This window comes from Cheilinus undulatus, linkage group 6, assembly GCF_018320785.1.
Source record: "Cheilinus undulatus linkage group 6, ASM1832078v1, whole genome shotgun sequence".
Taxonomy (NCBI): Eukaryota; Metazoa; Chordata; class Actinopteri; order Labriformes; family Labridae; genus Cheilinus; species Cheilinus undulatus.
Window position 1 is genome coordinate 7,679,123 of NC_054870.1, and position 26,552 is coordinate 7,705,674.

General features: G+C 41.6%; 1 protein-coding gene across 4 annotated transcripts in view; it reads right to left on the reverse strand.

The window, feature by feature from the left end:
- mmrn2a (multimerin 2a) overlaps nucleotides 1-26,552 on the reverse strand; it is a 70,054-nt gene that overhangs the window by 11,169 nt on the left and 32,333 nt on the right. For all 4 annotated transcript variants that reach the window (XM_041789148.1, XM_041789147.1, XM_041789146.1 and 1 more), the window contains 5 exons: nucleotides 19,031-19,258; nucleotides 5,808-6,205; nucleotides 4,666-4,860; nucleotides 4,117-4,581; nucleotides 354-717 (listed from right to left, as the gene is read on the reverse strand). In XM_041789148.1, the coding sequence (XP_041645082.1) occupies nucleotides 354-717; nucleotides 4,117-4,581; nucleotides 4,666-4,860; nucleotides 5,808-6,205; nucleotides 19,031-19,258 (1,650 nt within the window). The remainder of the gene's footprint in view (nucleotides 1-353; nucleotides 718-4,116; nucleotides 4,582-4,665; nucleotides 4,861-5,807; nucleotides 6,206-19,030; nucleotides 19,259-26,552) is intronic.

Consider the following 26,552-nt stretch of genomic DNA (forward strand, 5'->3'; position numbering starts at 1 on the left):
TATGAACGATATTTTTACTATGGTTGAATTTAATTTACTAGCATTATGTCACAGTGCCGGACTGTACCATTTGGACATTTTTAGGGGAGGAGTTGAGGCCCCCCAGTATTTATTTTACTCCATTTGATACAAATTTTGGTCTGTTGACCCGTTCATTTTGTCGCTTTTAATTCAATAATGACACTAATTACTGAGAAAAAAATAAACTTTTAATAGCAGGCTCCTCAAGGGCCCCTCCCTACTGTGGGCCTGGGTAATCAGTACCCGTATCCCCCCATGCTACACCCCTGTCACTGACCTACAGCTTCTTTAGCTTTGTTTTAAAGATAAACTTCTCTGCAGGTGTTTCATACCTGGCCTGTTCCCCAGCAGAGAGGTAATGCTCTGGTTTTGTTCTCTCAGTTGCTCCTGCAGGTGGCTCAGCTGAACCTTCAGGGCTGGAATGGAGTGAGCATCCTGGTCCTGGATGGGCCACTCCAGGAACTCCAGCACGTCCTCCCCCAGCAGCAGCTCCAGCACGTCGCTGTGTCTGATGGCGTCTTTCAGCAGAGATTTGAAGGAGCCGTCCAGGCGTTTCATATCCTCCACCAGCCTCTTGTCGATCGCCTTCAGGCCTGAGATCTCTGCTAGACCAATCGTCAACGAGCTGCTCAGCTGGGACAGGCTATGCTCCAGAGCACTGGTCCTGCTCTGCTCCGAGGTCAGAGTCTCCTTCACCTGCAAAGCAAGGGACAGAAAAGTGATCGATGGTACAAAGACTTTATATTTCTTATTATTCAAATTTTTCTTGTTGTTATGAAGACAATATAAACTCCCCACAAAATAGCTTTATTTGTAACAGCGCACCAAAATTTTAGGTGAGCAAAAGTATTGGAACAGATAGACTTGAAACAAATTAAAGTGAATAAGATTTAATATTCAGTTGCAAATCCTTTTCTTGCTGTAACTTCATCAAGTCTGTGACCCACTGACATAATTTTTGAGGCTCGTCTCTGCCCTTTTTGGCAAATTCCAGCCTGACCTTCCCTTCCTTCTTGCTAGTTAGTGGTTAGCATGTTCTGGTGTAGCCTCTGTACTTTTATTCATGACGACTTCTGTGAACAGTAGATGGTGATACCTTCACTCCTGCCCTCTGGAGGTTGTTGCTGATGTCACTAACAGTTGTTTTAGGGTCTTTCTTTACAGCTCTCACAATGTTTCTGTCATCAACTGCTGCTGTTTTCCTTGGTCTGACCATTCACAACTGTTACTGAGTACACCAGTGGTTTCTTTCTTTTTCAGGAAATTCCTAATGGTTGTACTGGCCAAATGTTTTTGTAGTGGCTCTGATGGATCTTCCATCTTCTCTCAGCTTCATAATCGCTTGTTTTTCACGCATAGACAGCTCTCTGGCTTTCATGTTGGTTTCACCTCTAACTATAAATGCAGTCTGCACAGGCAAAACCCAAATCTGAAACTGAGTGTAGACATGCAGTACTATTTACTGTGTGAATAATCAATGTAATAGGAAACACCTGGGCAACAAAACACACCTGTCAGCCACATGTTCCAATACTTTTGCTCACATGAAAATTGGTTGGGTTCAGACAAAAGGTGCGATCTTCAAAGTTGTGTATCAGATCCAGATGTGAATACCTGGAAATAAAAAGCTGAAATGTTGATCTCTTGTGTCATTTTCATCTTTTGATGTCAAACCCAAATGTTTTTAGCCTACAGCAAAAATAAAGGAATTGGCCAATTGTTCCAATACTGTTGGAGGATATGTGAACAGCAGTCATGAACACATCTGAGAAACCTCACAACCTCCTGACATAAAGTCTAGCATGTTTGATTTCTGTCCTTTGCAGTTTGAGCACAGAGCGCTCTGCACATGCAGCCATCACCAATGTAAACAAACCAAACAGCAAAGTGAATGAAGAGTGAGGAAGCTGGTGCTGTGAGATGCAACAGTGACACAGTGGAAAAGCTGGTTGAGCTCTGACAACAATATCACAGCCTTTATGATACGGGACTACAGTGACAGATGGAAAACAGAATACTTGGCCAGAAATAGCAGCTGATGAGTCACTGCCATTGGCATGGCATCAAGCAAGCATATCATTCATCATAACGTTTGGATAAACAAAAAAATAGTGTTTGTTTACAGCCTTCCTTCTGGGTGTAATCTAACTCAGCCCCTCTTCCTTCTAACATCCTCACACTGGTCACAACCACTGATAGTTATCATTTCTGTTGGTATGAATTTATGGCTTTGGGATTGCCTAAACCAACACAGTGACCCATCATGTCATCTGACCTTGGCTTGACAAACAGAAAAGGATGGTGATGGATGAGGAGAGTAACTATACAAGAGTCCAGACTCCACCATATTCCAAATTATTGTGCAAATCATTTTTACTCTGATTTTCTGCAAAATGACAGTCAGTTTAATTTCTGAGTCATCAATCATTAGAGCATAATTCAAATTTTGATTCAACAAACCTCCCAATGATAACTTTTTTTTTAAAAATTAAAAAAACTCAAAATGCACTGTTCCACATTATTATGCACAACAGAGTTTCAAAACATTTTAAACGTTGTAAAGAACTGAACCCACTGCAACCGTTTCTGCTTGTGAGTATTGGTTAGGGGGGGCCCGAATAGTAGGTTCATGCACGACTGCAAGCCTCTGGAGGATCCTACACCTTGAGGTTGGTGGGACTCCAGAGGCTCCACCAGCTTCAAATACTTGTTTGCTGCTTTGTAATGACATTTTAGCATCTGCTGTCTTAATCCCATGAATTTGTCTGTCAGAAACCTTCCTCATTATGCCTTTATCTGCATGAACCCATCTGTGCTCTGAATCAGCCACAGATTTCTTCACAGTACAATGATCGCGCTTAAGTTTTCATGAAATATTGAATGTTTTCATCCCTTGTCCAAGGGATGAAAATTTCAGCAATCCAAAGAGTCCTGAGACACAATACCATCCATGAGTTTCATTGAAAAACAAAAGATTGAATGTTTATGACACTAAAAATTCAATTTGCACAATAATTTGGATTGGTTTAAGGTTAGGTGTTCAGTCTAGAGCCCTAAAGGGGGGTTAGGCTTAGGCATAAGTCACTAAGCAGTTAGAGTTAGGGCAAAGTAGTTGGGTAGGGCATACCTTGGAGCCCACACTAAGTCCTATGGTAACTGTTATTACATAATGTGGTGCTACAGGGTGTACATCCCTGTAGATATTCAAAAAAGATTTCTACATATCGTAATCGATGTTATCTTTGTCTCATGTTTAGCAGCTTTACCAGATGAAGAAAGTCATCTAACGAAAGTAATGGCTCAGATGTCATGGGAATAGGGCGTCTCTTTCTTTTTGATCTTCTGTTAGCTACGTAAGTTTGGGACCTTATGAGGCATATTTTTGTTGAAGGATGGGGCATTTGGACCTAAGGTAGAAGAAAAGATGTGATGAAATCAAGCAATGGAGACACATCCTTCAAAATAAAAACACATCATAGACCTTTTGCCTCAAATTTTTCCATGCATACATCCATGCCCTGCTGAAAATGGCTTCATGACCCGCTTACAAAGGTAATAAATGACTCTCTCCGCTGTAGCCAATCAGCCAGACTCTATGGACATCATGGCAACAGTTAAAACACGTAAAGCTTATCCTCCTAATAGATGTTAGTCAGATATTTACTGTCTTTCATGTCTGTTTTTGGTCCCCACCTACTCTTTAGAGAAATATCTGACTTTTTAGCTGGTAATGTCTCTTTATGTGACTGTCAGCTATCCATTCATTCATTTTCTACACTGCTAATCCCGTTGGGGGGTCATGGGGGGCTGGAGCCTATCCCAGCTGTCATTGGGTGAGAGGAGGGGTTCACCCTGGACTGGTCACCAGTCAATCACAGGACTGACATGCAAAGACAAACAACCAGGCACGCTCACACTTACAGCCAATTAAGAGTCACCAATTAACCTAATGAGCGTGTCTATGGTGTTTAGAGGAAACTGGAGTACCCAGAGAGAACCCACACATGCATGGGGAAAACGTGCAACTCATACACAGAGAGACCCTGTCATGAACTTTCTTGCTGTGAGGCAACAGCACTAACAGCTATTGTATACCTGCTGGAGACCTTGTTGGAGAGTCCCTACTGCCGGCTCCCAGTCGCTGGTCCCTTCCCACTGCCCCGCCCCTCCCTCGTTGCTTTCGTCCAGGGCTAATTTGTTCTCATTTGCCAGCTCTGTCACACTGGCGACGCTCTTCTCCAGTTTAGCCATGGCGGCCTTCAGGCTCTTGCAGTCATGGTCTACAGATGAGTTATGTCTGTGGAAGTGGTTCCACAAATATTCCAAGTCCTGATCCAGCTCCTGCAGCCTCACATCCTGCAGACTCAGGTTCCCTGCAAGCTCACCGACCCGTCTCAGCACCACCTCCCTCGCCGCCTCCACCTCCAAGCCTGTCTCCATGAACTGCATCTGACTGGTCCGGGCTGTTTGGTTGATCTGCTTCCCTAGATCCTTCAAGTCTCGCCTCAGCTGCTGCACACTCCCTGAGGTCACCTCTAGGTCCTCCATCAGCCCATCCACCTGAGGAACAACAGAGAGTGTACTTTAACTGACACTGACACACTTTTGTTACTTTATCTGTTTCAAACTTTTTCTACAACCCACTTTCACAGTGTTGTTGACCACCATGTTGTCCAGCCGCTCGATGGCCACCCACAGCGCTGAGGTGTCTGCGGGCTGCAGAGGATGGGGTGTAGGCAGGACTGGAGGAGGAGAGTGATCCTCCGGCAGATCCTCAGGGGCCTGATCCTGATCCATCTTCAGCTCAGCCAGCGTGTTGTTCATGGCCTGCAGGTTGATCTGAGACCAGACACAGGTGGTTACTGACTGTGAGGAGGAATCTTTTATCAAGCATAGTCTCTGAAACATAAATGCAGTGTCAGAGATGTCAACCTTTGGTTTCTGAAGTGTTTAAGGGTGTTTTCACACCCATTGTTGTTTACTCTGGTCTCACTCATGGACCAATTTGCTGCATTTTTGCATAATTACGTCAAGCTTAGTCTGTGCTGACATGGGGACTTTTACATGAGGACCAAAATATGTAATGCGCTGTAAAAATGCTCAGTAATTGGTCAAAGTTTCATGCAGATTATCTAAAAAGCAGTACTTTCCCTACTGGATCTTACCCTGTGTGTAGAACTGTGTGGAAAATGATGGAGGTTCATAACCTTTGTAATATTTTTATCATAAAATAAAAGCAGCCTGATGACAGAAAACACATGTCAAATGGCTTTAGCATGGTACGAGTGAGGATTGCCTAGTGTGAGTGTATCCTCACTCATGAAAGCTTTCTGGTTGTAATTTTATGCACCTTCAAATCCCTGTTTTGGCCTTCCTTTTTAAAACTAAATGTACATAAGGTATCTTATTTATTTTATTGTATGCGGTATTCTGTTGGATGTCTTGTTGGTCATATGTTTTTCTTGTAGTCTTGCCCTCTGGTAGCTTTTCGGATAAACTGTAGAGGATGAATCATAGATTGTTGATTGGCTGATAATGTGGGTAAACAAAAAAGAATAACTTTAATGTTTTGTGTCTCTATGCCAGACTTTTTGAGTGGAATAGAGATTTTTAATTTTTTTGGAGACATTTCTTAAGTCGCTTTACTTACTGATACTAAATAAAGGCTGGTTAAACAAATAAGACAATAACTAATCAGAACAATTTGGTAATACTAATCAGAAGTTGTGTCCTTAATCATTATCCAAAGGTCTTCTGATAAGGGATATCATCTTGTTGTCACTGACCTGCAGCATCTTCTGGTGGCGTTTCAGCTTCATGTCAATGTCTGTCTTGAAGCTTGTGAGGTTGTAGTGCAGCATTGCATGCTGGGAATGCAGCCTGTTCTCCATGTCGATCCTCTGTCTCTCCACCTGCCTCCTGACCTCACTGATCTGCTGAAGCGTTTCATCCAGTCTGGTATTCAGGCGCTCCTCCGCTGCTTCATCCAGCTCTGAGACATCTGGCGGCTGCGCCTGTAGCCCAGCCCCAAGCTGGTTGCTCTTCAGCTGGGCCACGTCGCGGGCCAGGTCCCCCACCTGTCGGCTCAGGTGCTCCAGGGAGCGATTAAAGCCCTCCAGGACTGGCTGAAGCTGGGACATGACCAGAGCCATCATGTGGGGGGCAGGGAGGGCAGCAGGGGCGTCTGGGTATGTGAGGGGGGCAGCAACCACATGATCCATGATTGAAAAGAAATAAATGATCTAATCACACATCAAGATTATTTTGAGAGAGACATGCTGTACTATGTGGACATATTAAGAGTAAATGAACAAAAAGAGAATATCATAATCCTTTTTAAAGGAATTTTCAAATCTCCCAAAGAAAAAACGTTTAAACCCTCCTCCTGTGTGAACATTTCCATTTCATTCAGAAAAGTTGAAAACTTTTCTTGGTGGGGAAGGTGTTTTAACACTCTCTGACCAGTCTCAGCATGAGTTTTATCCATCAACAAGCTCACCCAACTAAAAGCACGCGCCACACTCACGTTAGTGACCGGAGCTATACCTCACTTCCTCCCGTCGCTCTGATTGGCCTGTAATTATTGTGACAGACAGACCAGACATACTTTTCACCTTCTGAGAATGTTTTTTGAAAATTCCTGCCATTACCAAACACTCTGTCTGGGAGGTTTACTCAATAAATGTGAATATATCCCATGCAATAGAGTAAATGAAACAGTCTATCTGGCTGTCAGGTTAGCCCTACTGAACAACTAGGACTACATGTCTTCGGCATTTGCCTCACTGAATTGGGCCGTAACATACTGTAGCTATTCCCAGCATACCCATGGTTTGTGTTTGCTAGTTCTAACATGACATATATCAGACTGTAAGCAGATAAACACTTGGGATGTATGAAAAAAAACAGCATATCATTACTTATTACTCGTGAAGAAAGGTTTTTCTCTCTGGGCTCCAAGCAAAACACTGACATCCATCATAACATGACAGCTAGCCTATATGATGTTATGCAGCAGGTCCAGGCAGCAATCCAAGACCGACTGACACATCTGTCGACAAATCAGTAGTGAGCTTTGACGTCAGGTACATCAGCTATGTTTGGACAACAGCCTGCACAATGACATTGACTGACAAATTAAACTTGGCACAAAAAGTAGGGAACTTTGTGTTTGGTAGATAATTTCCTTGTTGTAACAATGATTCTTGGGAATGGATTTCATACCCTTGAATAGACATTTTATTTCCCTTGCCAATGTGGTTGTGTTGGTCACTCTGGCACGGACAGCACGCCCAAGTTGATCTCAAAAGTGTTCAACGGGGTTGAAGTCACGAATGCCGGCAGGCCATTCCATCCTCTTCACTCCCAGATTCTGGAGTCTCTAGCTGCGTTTCCATTACAGTTTTTCGCAAAATAAAAGTGATATTTTTAAAATTTCGACTAAGTACACTTGTGCTTTGAATGTGTTTCCACTGAATGATTCTTTGGCATTAGCCTTGTAATTCTCGTAAAATCTTATCTTGTGAGACCTGTTGAGAGTTGGTACGGGTATGATTGCATTTACAGCGGCTGTCTTGATAATTCTGAACAAAAGACGAAGGCAACAGATGATAGTTCAGAGGCAAAGTCCGTCTGTGGGCTAAAAGCCATGTATAAGGGTGTTAGTATAATGTTAAGAGAAGTCTCGATCTCCTCTTCTGTCCACATGTACCGTGCAATGTTGTCTCGGGGTAAACTGGTCATTTGACACTGTACACTATGTCCAATGACTTGTAAATGCAGAAAAAGTGTTTTCATTGCACATTTGAGATTTATTTCTATATCAAAATGTCTGAAAAACCTCCTCATGAGAGCATTAAAACTTTTTTGCGATATTTGAGAGGTTTTTTTGAAATTCAGGCGTTCCCATTACCAGTTTTTTTTATTGCACTATTTAGATTTAGTGCATCTCTAAGGGTAATGGAAACACAGCTTTTGACAAATCCCACTCTGTGGGGGCAAGTGTTGTCATCTTGGAGGACAGAGTTGGGTCCCTGGCACTGCACAAGCCTTGTTTTTCCAGTGAGGGAGATGCTGCCCCACACCGTCAACACTACCTCCTCCTAAAGATGTTACTCTATCGCTGCAGCAATCAGCATAGCATGCTTCACCTCTTCTCCACACTTTGACCTTATGATCTAACTTCCATAGGCAAAATCTGAACTCATCACAATAACTTTCCTCCACATGTTCGGGTTCCAGTGCCGGCACCAGCACAAACAGGCCTGACGGTGAAGGGCAGTCATGGCAGGCCTCCTGGCGACCCTATGAAACCAAAGATTGGGTGCATACAGTCTGTTCAGGATTGTCTAGGCAGAGAGCTGTTGGCCATAATGTCCTGCAAACCTTGACTGCAAATCTGTAGAAGACAACGTACAGTTCCTGAAGGCTGAAAGGGTGAGGAAACGGTCTTCTTGGGGTGTTGCTTCTTGGGACTCCCACTTTGATATCCCTGAAGTTGCCTTATTGCAAAGGCTTACAGGTGCTGACAATGCCAACCAGGTACCTGACTGGCAGCACCCAGGGGTACCAGAAGCTCAAACAAGAGTCAAAAGCAACAGGAAAATAAGCTGTTCAGCATCTGCAGAGAAGATTTGGCATTTTTCATGGATGCAACCAACATACTCAGCTCTGCTGCTCATCCCACAAATGCATGTTCCTTATAAATATGGCACCATTTAAAAGAGAAATACACAGGCTTTCCCGCAGTATAAGATGTATTGCCAAGAAGCATTGTTACAACAAATAATAATCTACCAAACACAAATTTCCTTACTTTCTGTGCTAAGTTTATGAAGAAAAATACAAAGTGTTGGAGGCATGGTGCATTATTTTGCTATTTCCATCAGAGTTGTTCAAAACAGAGCCTGAAAATGGGATGGTTACGATTAAATTGGAACGTATGGTCACCCTAATTTATATATGTATACAGTTAGCATGGTAGCTAGCATGCTATACTGTTAAAATGCTAAAAATACTTAAAGCTTCTTAAACTTATCAGGGTTCTTCTTGTGGGAAAACTTCCCAGATTTCTCCATTTAGTCCCTCTAAAATAAAAACATGATGAGATAGTTTTTCTTCCATCCACCCACACACCCCTCTCTGCTACAAAAACACCAAGCTAATCTTAAAACATGAGAGACAACAAAAACACACACCCTCCCTGCTGAACCGTTGCTCTCTGGGGACCAGTAGTAAATGGATCTGCTCTAAAATTGAACCAGTTAAGTTTCCAAAGTCAAACATAAACAGGACACAGCCTTCGCCTGGCAAATCGTCAACAAAAACGTATGAAAACAGCTCAGAGCGCCGTGCTGGTGTTCCTGTCCTCTGCAGATGTTGATAACAGGGACCCACAGAAGGGCAGCGGGGACATTCAGGAGGTAGTCGACACTGTGTTTCAGGCAGGACAGATGCTCAAAGGCTTTGTATGTCTGTCTCTGTTGGTGCAGCAGACCAACAGGCTGAAGCCAGAACAGAGAGACCACAGGACGCTGACACTTCCCCAGATGGACCTCATTGATCGGGGGTCGGAGACGCCTCGGGGATCACTGGATCCATCTGATCCTCTGTGTTGTTGTTATTTCTGGAGTTTGAAACAAACCCAACTGTGGTGAAATTTCCTGCTATTTATTCTCTTGCCGATCCAGATTAGAGACTCTAAATGACGGCATAGAACCCAGACGTTTCCCCAAAGAGCAATACATCAGATGTTAGTCACTCTTATATAAAAATATATTAGACAAAAATATTTAATGTTACGTTAATGACTCACGCTTTAGTGTAATGGAGGTGATCGCTCTCAGGAGGTGTATTTAAATTTGAAGAGCCCCCTCAATGTTTTCTTACAGTCACAAAATCAGACATGCTATTACCCATCAGCCATCCTCTGATAAAGTTATAGCGTCTTGGGATGACAGCTAATTATTCTGACGTGGCCTGTGGTTAGCAGTAAAGAATTCTGAGCAGGGACTTTCTCCTCTGGGTGTTGCCATCCCATATGTTTACATGCACAGTTATGCTGAGCTAGATATGCACTATACTGGCAAAAGTATTTAGCCGCCTGACTGTTACACCAACAAGGACTGTAATGCATGTACTTTAATATGGAGGTGGCCCTCATCTGCTGCTACAACAGTCTCCACTTTTCTTGGAAGGCTTTCCACAAGGTTTTGGAGTGTTTCTGTGGGAATTTGTGCCCATTCATTCTGTAAAGCATTGATGAGATCAGGCACTGATGTTGGATGAGAAGGCCTGGCTCACTATCTCCATTCCAGTTCATCAAGGTGCTTGATGGGGTTGAGGTCAGTGCTCTGTGTCAACATCTTCCACACCAAACTCATCAAACCATGTCTTTATAGTCCTTGCCTTGTTGATGGGGTACAGTCACGTTAGAATAGAAAAGGGCCTTCTCCAAACTGCTGTCACAAAGTTGGAAGCATTGTCCCAAATGTCTTGGTATGCTGAAGCATTAAGATTAGCCTTCACTGGAGATAAGTGGCCTAGCCCAAACCCTGAAAAACAGCCCCATACCATTATCCCTCCTCCACCAAACGTCATAGTTAGCACAGTGCAGTCAGGCAGGTAATGTTCTCTTGGCAGCCAATGAACCCATACTCGCCCATCTGACTGACAAACAGAGGAGTATGATTTGTAACTCCACGCTGTGCTTTACACCACTCCATCTGATGCTTGGCATTGTACTTGGTGATGTTAAGCTTGCATGCAGCTCCTCAGCCATGGGAACACATGTCATGAAGCCCCTGCCACACAGAAAGCTGCTAACATTACACCAGTGGGAGTTCAGAACTCTTCACCAGAGCGTTGGTGACTTTTACACACATTCCTCAAACCATCTTATTACAAAAGTGGCATCCATCACAGTACCACGTTTGAAGTCCCTGAGCTCACCAGAATGACCCGTTTGTGTCACAAATGTTTGTAAATGGAGACTGCATGGCCAGGTTGATCTTACACATCTGTGTCAATGGGTCTGATTGAAACACCTCATTCAATCATTGACATGGGCAAATATCTTTGTCAATAAAGTGTAGCCTATCTCAATTAGGATACTAAACTGGACTACTGCACTAGTCTCTTTATGTAACAGAGAATAGCTTAAGTACTTTGACTCCACAATGCTAGGTGGCAACATGCATCCCTTCAGGTTCAGTTTTTCAAGTTGAAATTGCAAATAACTTAGCAGGCAGCTAACCTGTTGTATGTCAAATAGTGAAAATATAAACTATAAAGCTTAAACTTTTCACATATACTCTACATTAATCAGATGCATGCTATCCCTCAGGCTGAGAATGATATCTGAAGGCAGATAACAATGTGACTTCAGCTATGTTTAGCATTGATGCTTTTCAACTTGCAGTAAGAAGTTCCTCAAAGAAACTGCAGCATGCACAGATATGCCTAATCCAATATTGGTGCAATTCAGGCACACAGGAGAGACTAAAATGATCTTCAACTGCATTAATTAGGGCAAATTAGATTTAGTAAAATTTCACTCAGACTAACACGTTAACATGCATTTAAAAAGTTGAGTTTTAGTCAAACTAACAACTCTTTTTTTCACTACATGTAGCTTAATGTTTACAGTCTAACGAGCAGTAGCTGTTCAGAAATTACTGTCATTAGAGGGTTGTTTACTCCATTAGCATGCAGATATATGTTTTGGGATGATTTTTAGGCTTTAGGTCTTTATTTATTAAGATAGCTGAAGAAAGACAGGAAATATGGGGGAGAGAACTGAGAATGGCATGCACCAAATATCCTTAGGATCAGTAGTTGAACCTGTGACAAAAGTAAAGAGGGCTGTAGCCCTTGATTATGGAGGATCTGCTCTACTAACTGAGCTATACTGATGCCAAATAAAGGTTTTGGTCAAAGCTAAATCAAAGTAAGATGACTGTTTCCTGTGTAAGATGATGCTTTCCTCCCCTTCTACTCTCATGAGCAGCTGTTCTGAAAAGAGGCAGAGCCTGAGGTTACTACTCAGACTACAGCTGGAAAACTATAGATGTTTCTGACACCAACATCATTTACAGTAGAGTGTATAAATATAGATTAATGCTGTTCTTACAAGGAAAAGATCCACTGAAAACAGAATATCTGTTTTTCCTTCGTTTTTTAGTGGATAACAACCACCATGCTCACAGATTGGCAAAAACAATCAAAACAGTGTAGTACATATTAGTGTTGTGGTACTCAAGAATGGTCTTGATCTTGAAACCGGTCTCAAGACCACATTTTGAATGTCTTGGTCTTGTCTCAGACTCGAGAGCATTTTTACTCAGTCGTGTCTTGGTCTCAGACTGGCTCGGAATTTTCCATCAAGACTGATCTGCTATTCTTCAGCTTCATTCATGAGATAATAAGGAGAAGAACCTGCTAAAACAACGAATAGCTACACCTGCAAAACTCAGTCCATCTTATGTCTAGTCGGAAATTCCTCCGAACACTTTCTTTAGGCCTCATTCACCTGACAAATCTAAATAAACATCTCATTTTCAGATATTTAAAATAATTCCACACTTGTCAGTGGCTGTTAGATACATACAAGGATTTATCTTTTACAAGAAGTTAGTTTAACAAATTTGTTAAGATTTGAGATTTTTGCAAGTTGTGCTTTGGAAGAGTTGCAGACACCTTGTTTTTGTCAAATATATTAAAAATAAAACAAAATTAAAGAGAGAATGCTCTTTAACTGTTTGACCTTGTCATGGTTTTTAAAATTTCAGCTTGTCTCGGCCTTGACTCGGCCTCAACCTCCAAAAATCTTGGTCTTGTCTTAGTCTCAGTGCACTCTGGTCTCGGACAACCACAAAGTGTTTCATAGAGACTCAATCTCAGTGGGCCCCAAACTGTAAAAACATGAAAAGTTTCACTGTGGTTTTAAAAACTAATGTTAGAATAGATTTGTGAGCTGTCCTCACTTTTCCTTTCGGCTGTTTGAAGGCTCAGACTTTCTTTTCAGGTTAACATCAGGTTTAGGTTCAGTTCAGGGTTAACAGCTCAGGAATGTACGGTGGCCTCACAGGTACGTATGGAAACACAAACACGAGAGAGCGTTCACCTCGGGTCACTGCTGTCACTCTCCCGTAGAGACACAGTCCAGACACAGTAACCTCAGCCTCTTTCATCACAACCTGTTTTACTTAGGACAAACCAAACTCTCTTTCTCTTTCTCCACATGCTGCAGGGTGCTGAGAGGTCAAAGGTCACGCTACAGTGAGGCCACACTTCGACAGGAAGTTCAGGTCACCTCCTCCGACTCCAGCTGCAGGAGTGAAAGGGGCGCGATCAAAAGCTTGAAATCCAACACAGGCCAGTCAGCTGTTAGTGTTTGTATCTAATGACTGTCAGCGTGATTTACTGAGGCGGGCTGAGTCCACTTCCTGTTCGGACAAAACAACGTCTGTGGGTTTGTTTGCTTCTTCTAACGTTTTGTTGTAAATGTCACAATTAAAAGGTAAGAGGACACTTTAATGAGCTGTGAGGGGAAATGGGGACAAAACAGCTCCAAACTGTGGAGGAATGAGTGCAAAAACACTGAAGGAAAAGGGACATTTCAAAGAGTTTATATGCTTATAACTTTTCAATGATGCTCAAGAATTTGAATGGTGACAAAAAAATGTTGGCCAAGAGAGATTTATGTGGGACAGTATGTGGGGAGAGAGAGTGAAGAAAACACGGCCTAAAAATGGTCAGGATCTGAAATTGTACCACTGACCGGTGCATTGAAGACTGTGTTTCTGTATACAGTAGCTGCTTTATCAGCTGAGCTAAGCCAAACCAGGCAGTCCACTTTAACAGTTTTTCTCCCTCATCATGAGAAACTCATTCATGAAACCAAACATCTGTTTACTGTTCAGTAAATACACTGTATGGAGTGTCGTTTTTAACGAACAGTCCTTAAGCCATGCAGGCTGGCTCCATGAACAGCTGACCTGGTCTCTACTCAACCCAGGAAAGCCTTCTGATGCCTCAGTGTCCCGGGGGAATGAGTTTGGGTGACTGAATTTGTAACTGGTGACAGAGAATAACCATTGTCCATCACATCTTCACATCACATCTTCCAGTAGCAGTTCAAACTGAAAACTGTTGGAAACACTGGAGGTAATTTAAGACCATAACTGAAAAATATACAGTTATGTAAGTTTTAGGGATGTAGGGCCCTAGGGATTCATTACGGGGGGCCGATGTGCCACAACCTGGAGCTGGAGAGAGTGGGGAGGGTGGCCAGTGTCAAGCTTGGTACATGTCAACACATCTGACGCCCAGCAGCTAACATCAAGTTCAACAGTATTTCTTTTGTATGGACCTTTGCACCCCTGGAGACCACTGGTGTTTTTCGGGCCCCTAGAACATCTACAGCCCATCCAGGGGCTCATGGAAATCTATTATACCTCACATCCACCCTGCACACCACCCCAAAGGTGTGGACTTCGTTATTTTTTCAACAGATTATTTTCCCACACCCTCCTAAATATGCAGGGGCATCCAAAGCCCAATTTGGGTTGTGTCAATCCTCCTTCACACCCAATGGTGCCCTCAGGCAGCTTACTTGCCAAATCTATGTCATAGTGCAGTCTCAGTTTTGGGCCCAAACATGCCTACAGGTTATACACAGTACTGTATGTAAGATGGGAGTTGTCATTTTTTTAAATTTATACACATTTCAGTGAAAAAAAATAGACATATTGAAGCTTTAGTAGTTTCTACACACATAGTTTTGGGTTGTCAGGCATGCATACTTAAGGAGGATAAAATTGCCACTAACTGAAATAAACATCCATTTACTCTCTGGAGTCATGCCCAATTCATGCAGTTTTATTTGTTTTTTGTTGGTGAGTAGCAATGCAGTATTTGTTTGCACATCGTTGCATTCAAAGGAACTGCCAATTTTTTTTTCTGCCGCTGTGCCTGACTCCGACTGCTACAGCTAAACCAGTTTAAAGTCACCATTATTATAAATGTTAATGTGGAGCTAGTGTTTGACCATCTTTGATCGAAATCATCAGTTCTCCTCCATTTTAATGTGACTTTAGTGATGCTATAGCACAGGAGCAGGACTACACCTCAACCACCGCTCTTCCAGCTTTCCAATAAATTCAAACCTTACCCTAGCCTCCCTCTCACTCTTTATTTATGGCAGATCCCCTGAGAAACATCCCCAAATTGATGACAGCAAGACATTTAACGTCATCTGACTCTGAATCATCATTCCAATACAATTATGTCAAGTTGGATCCTGTTATTTGTGTATGAGTATGTGGTAAACTTTGCTTTTCCTGCTAATACTATATTCAGTTTTACGTATGGTTGTTCAGTTGCTTGAGGACTCTTAAAAGTTATGTTTTCTTTGCCATTGATACTTTAAAAATGATACCAGTTGCTTTGTGTGTAACAGTTGGGTCTTTGTAAATAGTAAAACTAAAGGTATGCTATTTGTGTCCTGTGAGGGCATTTATAAAACAAATAAGTCATTGATTATTAATGGAAGCAATTAGATGATATGGAAAGAAAAATAGGTGAAAAGAGGTCAAAAAGTAGCCCAAAGCTAATTCACTCATTGCAATCACTGCATCATTTCATTAACTCATTACTAGTCCTCATGGGACTACCAGGACCCTACAATTCAGACCCTGCCAGAGGGGATGTATGGGCTCGAGTTCAGGTCTCGTTATGATGTATTGCATCTCAGTCATATCCCACTCTTTTACTACGGATCATGGCTTTGCCTGTTACTATGTTTAGTCCCTCAGGAGATCAGAGGAGACCTTTACAGTGAGTTAAAGTGGTTTGTGTTAAGCTGCACGATGATTAGACTGACACTGAACCCGATCCTAAGGGCTAAAGAGTAAAGTGAATGGGAAAGTTGCAGCACTAGTGAGTTGAAGAGACATCAGAGGTAGTAATTACCACGTAATAAGTTGGCATATTACCAAGTAACTTGGAAAGATGGTATATCAAATAAGTATTTTACAAGGTAATAATGTATTATCAATCAAGAACTTCCTCGTAAATATAGGAATTCTCTGCTCAGGTTAGCTCAGGTATGATCGCATATATCAGTTTGCCTTGTTGCAGTGACAAACCTTGGTCCTGTACTGTTCCGGCCTCCTGACCATCCTCCAGGCCTGTGCCAGACCCATGCCCCATGTCTCAGGGTATCCTACCAGCTGCCCACTCCACAACCACACAATCGCCCTGGGATCTGAACCAGCCCACCGAGTCCAGGGCACCCAGTATGCAGTGAGCTGGGTCAGGACCTGGAAATAATGCCAGGTGCAGCTGCTGTTCCCATATCAAACCAATTACCCTTCCCATTCTCGCTTCCCAGTCAGCATTAGACACACGATCTTACCAACAACACCCAAAGATGCCCAGAAGAAAAGCTGTAGCACAGGAGTCCAGTAAGCATAAACGTCCCACACAAGAGTATAGGAAGACTGGGTGGACCAATGACTGAAAGACTCTGACTTTTGTTAAAGCTCTGTCTCACAATTAGCAGACACAGATACAGATTCGATAGGAGTATCCAAGGAAAACTCCTGGATTTTTGTTTTCACACATGCAGATAACAGGCATTCACAATGCTTCAGCCTTTTCACTTGTAAGTTAAGAATCCCCACAAGGACATGTACTACATAAATACTTCCTTAATATTACCATATATCTGAGTTATTACTTGGGCTAAACGGCAGTGCAGGGGTTAGTGCTGTTCCGTCCCAGTCAGGGCCTCTCTGTGGGGAGTTTGCATGTTCTCCCTGTGCATGCGTGGGTTCTCTCCCACCACCAAATACATGCTCATTAGGTTAATTGGTGACTCTAAATTGGCTGTAGGTGTGAATGCGAGCGTGCCTGGTTGTCTGTCTCTTTATGTTGATTGTTTGTTTCTCATGCTAGATGACCAGAAAAGCCCCCCTTGAATGGGATAAGTAGTACAGAAAATGGATGAATGGATGGGTGTCCCATAAAAGAAATGATCAGCCATTTCTGATGTAGCATAGCACATTAACTCTGAATAGTAGTCCCAGGTGTCTTGAGTACCTCTTTCACTATTCTCCTTCTTGCACAGTCATTCAGTTTGTGAGGACTTCCATTTTTTGATGATGGATTTAACTGAACTCCAGAAGAGGTTCAGTGCTTGGGAAGTTTTAATGTATGCCATACCCTGACTTATACTTTTCAATAACCTTTTCTCTGACTTGCTTGGAGTGTTCTTTTGTCTTCATGGTGTAATGGTAGCCAGGAATACTGATATTAACCAGTGACTGGACCTTGCAGACACAGGCATCTTTATACTAGAATCACTTGAGACACATTCAATGCACTCAGGTGATTCCCATTTACACTAATTGTGAGACCACTGCACCAGTTGTTTGGACCAAGGTTTTAATAATTTGGGGTTTTCATTAGTTTTTATTTATACCTCGTGTTTTACATTTCAGTGTAGTTTTATTTCGTTTTTCCTGCTATGTTGCTAGTTTAGTTTAGTTTTTATTTTGCAAAAGTGCTTCTTTTAGTTTAGTTTTTATTAACTTTGTTAGTTTTAGTCTGTTGGCAATATTGGATTTCTTTCAGAGGTGTGACTCAAAAGGGCTCCTCACTTTTCATTTCAATTATTCAATTCGATGTTTCTATACAAATTAAGAACCAAAAAGTACCATTGTGTCAGGTCTCCTCCAATCAAATAGGGTGATTTCACTCTCTTCAGGCTCGGGTACACATGTCAGTCATTATGCTGTTGTCAAAGACTAAAACCACAGAGATTTTGTCTTAATTTGATTTCATTTTAGTTTGTTTTCTTTTTTTTTTGAAAGCTTTGTTTTTATTTAGTTTCTGTTAACTAAATGATTTTTACATTTTAACTTTAGTTATTTAGTTAGTTTAAGTTAACTATAATAATGTTTAATGAGGTCAGTCACTTTAAAGGGGGTGAATATTTATGCATTTACTTATTTTACCAATATTTTTAGGAAATTCACATTACATAGTAGAAATCTGTTTTAACTTTGACATTAAAGAGGTTTTTTTGGATTTTTTTTTTTTTTTGTTAAAAAGCCAAATTACATTAGCATCCGGGGTGGTGAATACTTTATATACTGTAGGTACCATATATAATACCAAGCAGAGTTCAGATTAATTGTGTGATTGTGTTTCCCTGTCTTTGAACTGTCTTTGAATTGTACACAAAGTGAAAAATTGATCTCACTTTTACTTTGAACACAATGTTCAGTAGGTCAACTTCCTTCCTCACTCTGATGTATATCGCAGGGTGTTTTCCCTGAACAAAGGCGACCCAATGAAACACACTGTCACCTCAAATAAAATAACACATTAATCTGTTTTCTAGATCAGTGGAAACATTTGAGATAATGCCTGAGCACAGCTCATCATATTATGAAACTGAACCCAGATGCCAGTGTAAATTAATGGGAAACTGATCTGAATGAAGTGAGTCGATGTTTCCTTTACGGATGAAGTAATGCTTGCCGCTCAGTGGGGTCAAAGGTCAAAGACAACAGAGTGCTGTGGGAACCCATAACAAGCCACACAGACACAGGAAGAGGGAAGAATTTGTGTCGGTGTGTCTGATGTAATCTGCATGCTGGCCTGGTGACATAAGAGATATAATAAAGTGTCAGCAAACATCTTATAATGTGACACAACAACACAACGTATGGGAGACAAAAGAACAGGAGAAAGAGAGGATTTCCTGTGGAGGAAGTGTCTGTGTTAGTGTGTGTGTGGGTGGTTGATGGCTGTGTCACTACAAACGAATGGATGCCAGTGTGTGTCTTTGTGTGCATGACTCAGTGTTAGAGTTTCCTTTGAGGACGTGACTGAGACATTGGGATTTTTATGCCCGCACACACACAGAAACTCTAATCTGACAAAGAACCTGCTGACATTAGTGGAGACATTGTTGGAGTCATACTGAAGTAAAACTCACTAGACAGGTGCTGGGGCTGAGGATAGTGAGGATGTTGGGAATGGTGTTGATGGTGATGGTCATAAGAGTCTGCAGCTTGATGTGATGCAGGATGGGGGTTGTGGGCAGTGCCTTGGGTCTGAGCAGGACGTGTGCTGTTGTGCTGGTCGTCTGTGTAGCCAGAGGTCTGGTGGTCATTCTGCTCACGGTCTGGGTCAACACGCTGCAGCTGGAGCTTCTCCTTAACACCTGAAATACACAGATAACAATAAGATTACATGTTAAGCCTCTGTTTAAGTATGTTATGGTTAAATATTTCATGTAAAACATCATCCAAATAGATTACACAATTTCGCCCTCCTCCCTCCTTTTCACCAAGCTCAGTTTCACTTGTATCAAAACATCAGATAATTCTGTAGGCAAAGTTTTGAACACTAACCATAACCAGCTCCAGAGCATTCACAGTGGTGATAGTATAATGTTAACCATCTTTGCAAACTGAAGTGAAGTGAGAGAGACAGCGCTTGACAGGAAGTTTATAAGACAGGTGGAGAATGAGACAGAGGGGCTGATGGGAAACAGGCTGATGTATTTGGAAATTTGTTTGCAGAGTTTCCTCAGCCCTCGCTCCGAGTTTATTGTTGAACACTCAGTGAGTGACAGAATCAGAGCGACAGCAGGAAAAAGGAGCTCAGTATCAGTGACCTGCAGTCAGAGCTGAGGGCAGAAACACAGCAGAGCTGGATTTACAATGAGCAGCATCATCAAATCTGTTTTCATCATCACTTTTAACATGTTGGCACAGACTTAAGACTTGTTATGATGAGATTATGATGGTTGCAGTCCCGGACTCTCAATCAAAAATGTGTCTGCAGGAGACAGAGTTATTATTAGGGAATTGACTGCAATGTTGCAAATGAATTAGGGCATCTTTGGATGAGGATGGACACCTGTAAAATCAGAGATGAATGATTAGTTATGCCTGGCATGTACAACCTCTCACACAGGCAAACAGAACAAAAGGGATATAAGAAAAGGCCAACCAAATGGTGGGCTGTAGGACCGCCCCACCATCCCACCCCATCCCACACTAAAGCTGCCTTACAATAAAAATAAAAACCAAACATCATAAATCTGTTGAATGCTGGGTGTCTCTGGTTGTGATTAACCTCCAGAGAATTACGTTTAATGGTGTCAGAGTCGATGACTCACCTCTGAGGTGTCCATGTTTTATTTAAAGGTGTTCCTGCTATTGTGTCATAGCTGTTTCTGCTGTTTTCACAATTTAATTACGTTGACTTGACCTTGCAGGAAGTAGGTTCAATCAGAGGTGTGGTGGGAGCGGATTGTACCATGTGGAGGTCTGTGTGAGTGTCTAAAGCCTCTTTGTTTTTCTTTCTTTGTTATATCAAACCTCTAAAGGCCAAAAGTGTATTTTTGTCTGATTTCCATCCAAAACACTTATTGTTTTGATTCACCATGTTCTCTGAGAGAGTGGTGCATATAATTCATGCTATATACACAGCATGTTTCCTGTTGTGCTGCAGAAATACTCTGGACTGATTCTTCTGTTCCCACTGACCTGAACAGTGTCAATGTAACTACGATCATAAAAGTTTAAGACTCTGCCATTTTAGGACAGACATGCAAGAGTTAAGACAGAGTGCAAAGAGCCAGAAGGAACAGATATGTACAGTAGCTTGCAAAAGTATTCAAACCCCTTGAACTTTTCCACATTTCTTCACGTTACAACCACAAACATAATTATATTTTATTGGGATTTCATGTGATAGATCAGCATAAAGCGGCGAATAATTGTGAAGTGTGAGGAAAATAATACATGGTTTTCAAAATTTTTTACAAATAAATATCTGTGTGGTGTGCAAAAGTATTCAGCTCTCTGGAGTCAATACTGTGTAGAGCCATCGTTCAATGCAATTACAGCTGCAAGTCTTTTGAGCTAGGTGTCTACCAACTTTGCACACCTAGAAACAGAAATTTTGCCCATTCCTCTTTGCAAAATAGCTCCAGCTCAGTCAGATTTGATGGAGAGCATCTGTGAACAGCAATTTTCAAGTCTCGCTACAGGTTCTCAATGGGATTTAGATCTTTGACTGGGCTATTCAAACACACGAGTATGCTTCAATCTAAACCATCCCATTGTAGCTCTGGCTGTATGTTTGGGTCGTTGTCCTGCTCGAAGGTGAACCTCGGCCCCAGTCTCAGGTCTTTTGCCAATTCTAACAGGTTTTCCTCCAAGATTGCCCTTTATTTGGCTCCATCCATCTTGTATTCAAGTCTGACCAGCTTCCCTGTCCCAGCTAAAGAAAAGCATCCCCACAGCATGATGCTGCCACCCCCATGTTTCACTGTGGGGATGGTGTGTTCAGGGTGATGTGCAGTATTAGTTTTCTGACACACATAGCGCCTTGTGTTTAGGTCAAAAAGTTCAATTTTGGTCTGATCAGACAAAAACACCTTCTTCCACGTGTTTGGTATGTCCCCCACATGGCTTTTGGCATAAACGAGACTCCTTATGGCTTTTGCACACCAAACTTTTAATATTTTCATTTGTAAAAAAATCTGAAAGCCATGAATAATTTTCCTCCTACTTCACAATTATGTGCTACTTTGTGATCTTCTGTCATGCAAAATCACAATAAAATATATTTACATCTGTGGTTGTAACATGGAGAAATGTGGGAAAATTCAAGGGGTATGAATATTTTTGCAAGCCACTGTAACATTTAAGACCATTTAGAGTTCTGTAGGAGTTGTCTGAAGTCCAGAGCTTGCGGTTTTGGCAAGCTGTTCTTCATGATATATGCATGCTTGGACAGCATCAGCATCTTGTTCAGTGCCTCCACAGTCCAATTTTACTTCTTCCTACAAATCACTGAAGAGTCCTTCCAACTTTCTTAATGTACTTGTCATTATCATGCAGCAAACAGCCTCATTAAAGATACAGTAGCTCAGACCATCACAGACTGGTGGAACATCTGCAGAATCTTGCTGCAGAAGGCAAAGCCTTCAATTTCAAGCCTGTGAACTTGTTTTTAAAGACCCTCTAGTGACAATGACCTGTCATCCAGGTGCCCGATGAGGTATATACCAACTAGAGAAACTTACACTGGATCAAAATAAGGGTCAGAATGAGGCTAAGCCTTGCAGATATCTCGACCATGTTCAGCTGCTAATGTCATCATCTGCAACAGGTTTTGTCTGTGGGTCAGTGGTCGGTCGCTTACAATAGAGGAATGGTGGTTTGATCCCAGCTCCTGCAGACTACATGTCAGTACCTTCTTGGAAAGACACTGAAACCATTTTTTTAGGGTGCATAGCCTCAAAGCACTTTGAGTAGTATCTGTACAGTCCTTTTTACTCCTCCATTCATGAATAAATACCCTTCCATCTACTTATCCCAGGACCAGATCACCATAGCAGCAGGTTAAATAAGTTAATCCAGATGTGCCTCTCCAAGGCAACATTTTCCAGTTCCACCTGGGACATCCTGAGGTCTTTCGAGGACAGATGAGATGTATAAACCCTTCAACCAACTCAGGTTTCCCCCCAGTTCAAAACTAATAGAAAAACTCCAAAGGAACACTAGAATTCCTAATCAGGTGCCAAGACTACCAAGGCTGACTGCTCTCAATGAGAGAGGTTGACCCAGACAGATGAGGGTTGTAAAATATATATGGCTGGTAAATATAAGCTTCATAACATCTGCAAGGCCTCTGGCACTGCAGTAATCTGATAATCTCACAATCCATTTTACCCTCACTGAAGCCCTACAGAGAACAATGACCTCTGACTCTCAGGCATACTGTGTTACACTTGGCTGCAAACCACCCTGCATATATAGGACGTCCCAGTTGGTCATCTGCAGAGAAGAGAAGGTGAAGCTTTTTATCATACACTTCAACTTTCCTTCCCCTGTCTGTGCAGAGTAATTTGGTTGGTTTCATCTTAAAAGAAAACCTACATGATGTAAATATATCTAGGTGGATATATATTTTTATCTTGTAAATGTATAGTGAACAAAAAAAAAAGACCTTACTAGATATCTGTATTTTTGGAAAATTTGAAATTATGAACTTACTAGGAGGCCGCCATGTTTTAGACTGCTGGTTAGTGTGACATCATCAGGCTTTAGGGTTCCTCTGCCCGTTCCATCCACACACCATCTCCTTGCCTATGTACCTATGTAGCTTATGCAGCTAAAAGAGCTTTGTAAGCTAAGCTTGCTGTATTAGAGTGTTTTCATGCAGCCAGACTCTTTACTCAACTTCATTAAAAATTTTGTTACCAGGTTTTTAATTTATATGTTTTGATGTCCTGTTACCTCAACCCTTCGTCTAACCCTAAACAGAAGTTTCTCCTGAGACGGCATCTCACATGAATGGTCTGCGAGAGGGGTGTCACATTTATCTTGTCAGAAGTTAAACTTGATAATGTTAAAAAATGTTCAAAAAGCTTGATGGCAAGAATAAATTCTCAGTGGAAAGATATGCACACACTTCCTCAGGTGAAGTAGAGTCCAAACACTGTTATCTACATCTCAAACATCGATTCACCACAACTACATGTGATCGTCAAGCTTCCACCCAAGGGTCAGCCACCCTGGATAAAAGGTAAGAAAAAAAGGACAAAGCTCTTCCTTTACCTCATTAGGTCACGTTTACATACATCAGATTCATCCACCATCAAGCTGCTGTAACCTCTGACATCTGGAACAGAGTCTAACTGTGCTGGCTGATGACAAACCTTCATCAGGACAATGACGCACTCTATCTTCTCCAGAGTGTGAGTCACTGTGTTTACACGCCGAGGATGCATGTGTGGGGGGTTTGACCTTGGTCAGCGGTCCTATGGGAGCAGCTCGCCCACACCCTCTTCCCATGTGGGAGGGGGTATTGGAGGAAGGTTGGACCTCCTTGTGACCTGAGTTGAAGGTTTATCGAAGTTGAGCCTCTCAGCTTCCTCACTTTGTTAAAGAGGCAGGAATGAGTCAGAGCACTCTGACATGTTCATATTTAGAGGCTGGGGGTTAGATGTGTTTTAGTGTGGATTTGTAATGCTTATGTTGAGGGGTCATAAATCTTTTTGCACAACATGGAGAGTCCCCTTGGTTTTGGAAGTCCCCGTAGCAATCTTTCCATCTCTGATGGAAAGGAAAAGGAAAGGATATTGCTTAAGGTCATGGGCACAGGTCTTATCACAAGGAGTTGACGCATATGTCATGATCTCCATGAGGAGTGGAACAGTCAATCTGGTGCGTCAGGTTGAAAAGCCACTGTTTAGGATCCTATCTTTAGAGAAATGTTTGGCTGTTAATGGAGAATTTTGTGTCTAAGCCTTCAGCAAGCCAGAATCAAACACTGCACATCTCATAGAAGAGGTGTTGGGGAGTCGAAATCAGATGGATGATTAAACCTTTTGTGTCAGACAATGAGGATGAAGCTTGACCGAGGTCACAGCCTTTATTGCAAATTCTGAACACAATGTGGGTAATGTTTGAAAGCTACTCTGAGCTCTAGGAAACTGCACTGTGCCCTAGGAGCATCGTGTCCAATCACATCGCATCTCCTGTTTCCCGTTCACAGTATATTCTGTCAACAAATCTAATTCTGTACATTTCAGGCTTCACTTGTAAAAATGTGGACATCTACCACTTTTATTTTGAATATATACAAACAAAAATGTAGCGCTTTCTATCAATGAGCCTTTGACAGCTTTGAGCAGTATAGTTTTGTTGCTGTAATAACATAAGCCAGAGACCAATATTTCTAAAACAGATGTGCACATTATAAATGCACAACTATATCCACTTTGTAAGGCAAGCAAACAAGCTCTGTTGAACTAGTAAAGGGAAAGAGAAGTAACAAAATATTCCTTTCCAACACTGCTGATGCCTTCTCACCCCCCTCTTTCCTTGTTCCTTGCCCCAAGAGCAACAGAGAGTAGAAAATAAGAACAGGGTGATGGGGGAAAATGCTGTGCTTTTGCTCCGCACAGCTTTCATGCTGTCCGAATATTACAGAAGTAATCAGTGTAATCAAAAATAATTAGAGCAGGGTGTAAGACTGCCAGTTCGACCAACTCAAGTTCCACTTAAACATCTCTGCAACTTTTAACTGTTGTTTCAACCCTGGTTGTATGTCGGTACAATTTATTCAAGGGATTTTAAATCAACCCTTTGAGCTCTAGGTTATTCTTAACTATTTTGTCAGACAAGTGGTTAAAAATAGACCAATTGCCTTAAAAGCTTGTAAAACATCAGCCCTGTGGTGCACAGTCAAGCTTTAACCCTTGGAGGTCCGCTGGCTATTTTGCCATTTTGTTAATTTTCTTTTGACAAAATAAACCTCTCAGAAAATGTTTACCATGCTCATGTTTGGTATAATTTTTTCAGCATTACCTCAACTTTATAAAATGAAAACTATATATTTTCTAAAGTTTCATTTACTGTATTAGAAATAGGGCCTCCAAAAAACACAACACCCCACAAAAATAGATTCTTAAAAATAATTATTTAAAACAATATATTGTCATTTTTAAAAAGAAAGTATAAAATGCTGAAATTATGAAAAAATACCAGTGCCAGTCCTGTGCAGCATGGTCCACTGTCCCCTATGTGTAACATTAATTTTTATATCAAATTAAAATGATCATATTTCCTGTTTTACTTGGCCTATTGACATCAGACAAAAACTGAAAGAAACCTTAAAGATCATGCTTTCCACATGAAGTGATTGCAATGTATAATGATCATGGACCCCTAAGAGCTACACATGTTATTTAAAGGACAACCTGAGCTCTAAGAATATGTGTGCTGCAGTAATGTGAACTGAACTTGTAACAAATTGATGGGTCAAAAGACAATGGAAAAAAAAAAAATTAACAGAAATTAAAACTCAGGGATTTTTATGTGTGACACACAGTAATCAATAACGACTTTGACTTTTTATGTACAAACTTGTTCTCCCATTTGGGGACCATAAAGTGAAAAATAATCATCCTGTGACAAAAAAAATCTTTGAAATATTCACATAGTTACAGAAAAAGTCATGTACCTTTTTTGTGTTAGCTCTATCTGCCATTTTCCAAAGCACTTTCTGTCAGCAGAGACACAGAGGGCTACATCACAGGCTTTCTGTCTCTCATTCTCACCAGTATTAGCTATTCAGGCCGTCTCCACCATGATCCAAGTCCTGATTTCTCAACTGGTAAGTATGGACCCAAAAAAGGGTCAAGAGCGTGCAACTGGTAAAAAAAATATGTCAAAAAAATCTTTGATGTGCTTTTATTTTGAAGGATGTGTCTCTGTTGCTGTGTTCCATCTCATCCCTTTTCCATCTCAAGTCCAAACTGTCCCAGTTTTCATTAAAAAACATTTGGTAATGACTGAAATATTTAAGATATTTGGATTGCAATTTGATGTCAAGTAGGGGGTGGTGGGTCCTGACACCAGACCAGTTGAAAACCACTGATCTAAGTGTAAAGACATGCACAGTTTCACCAGGCATGACGTACGAACAGA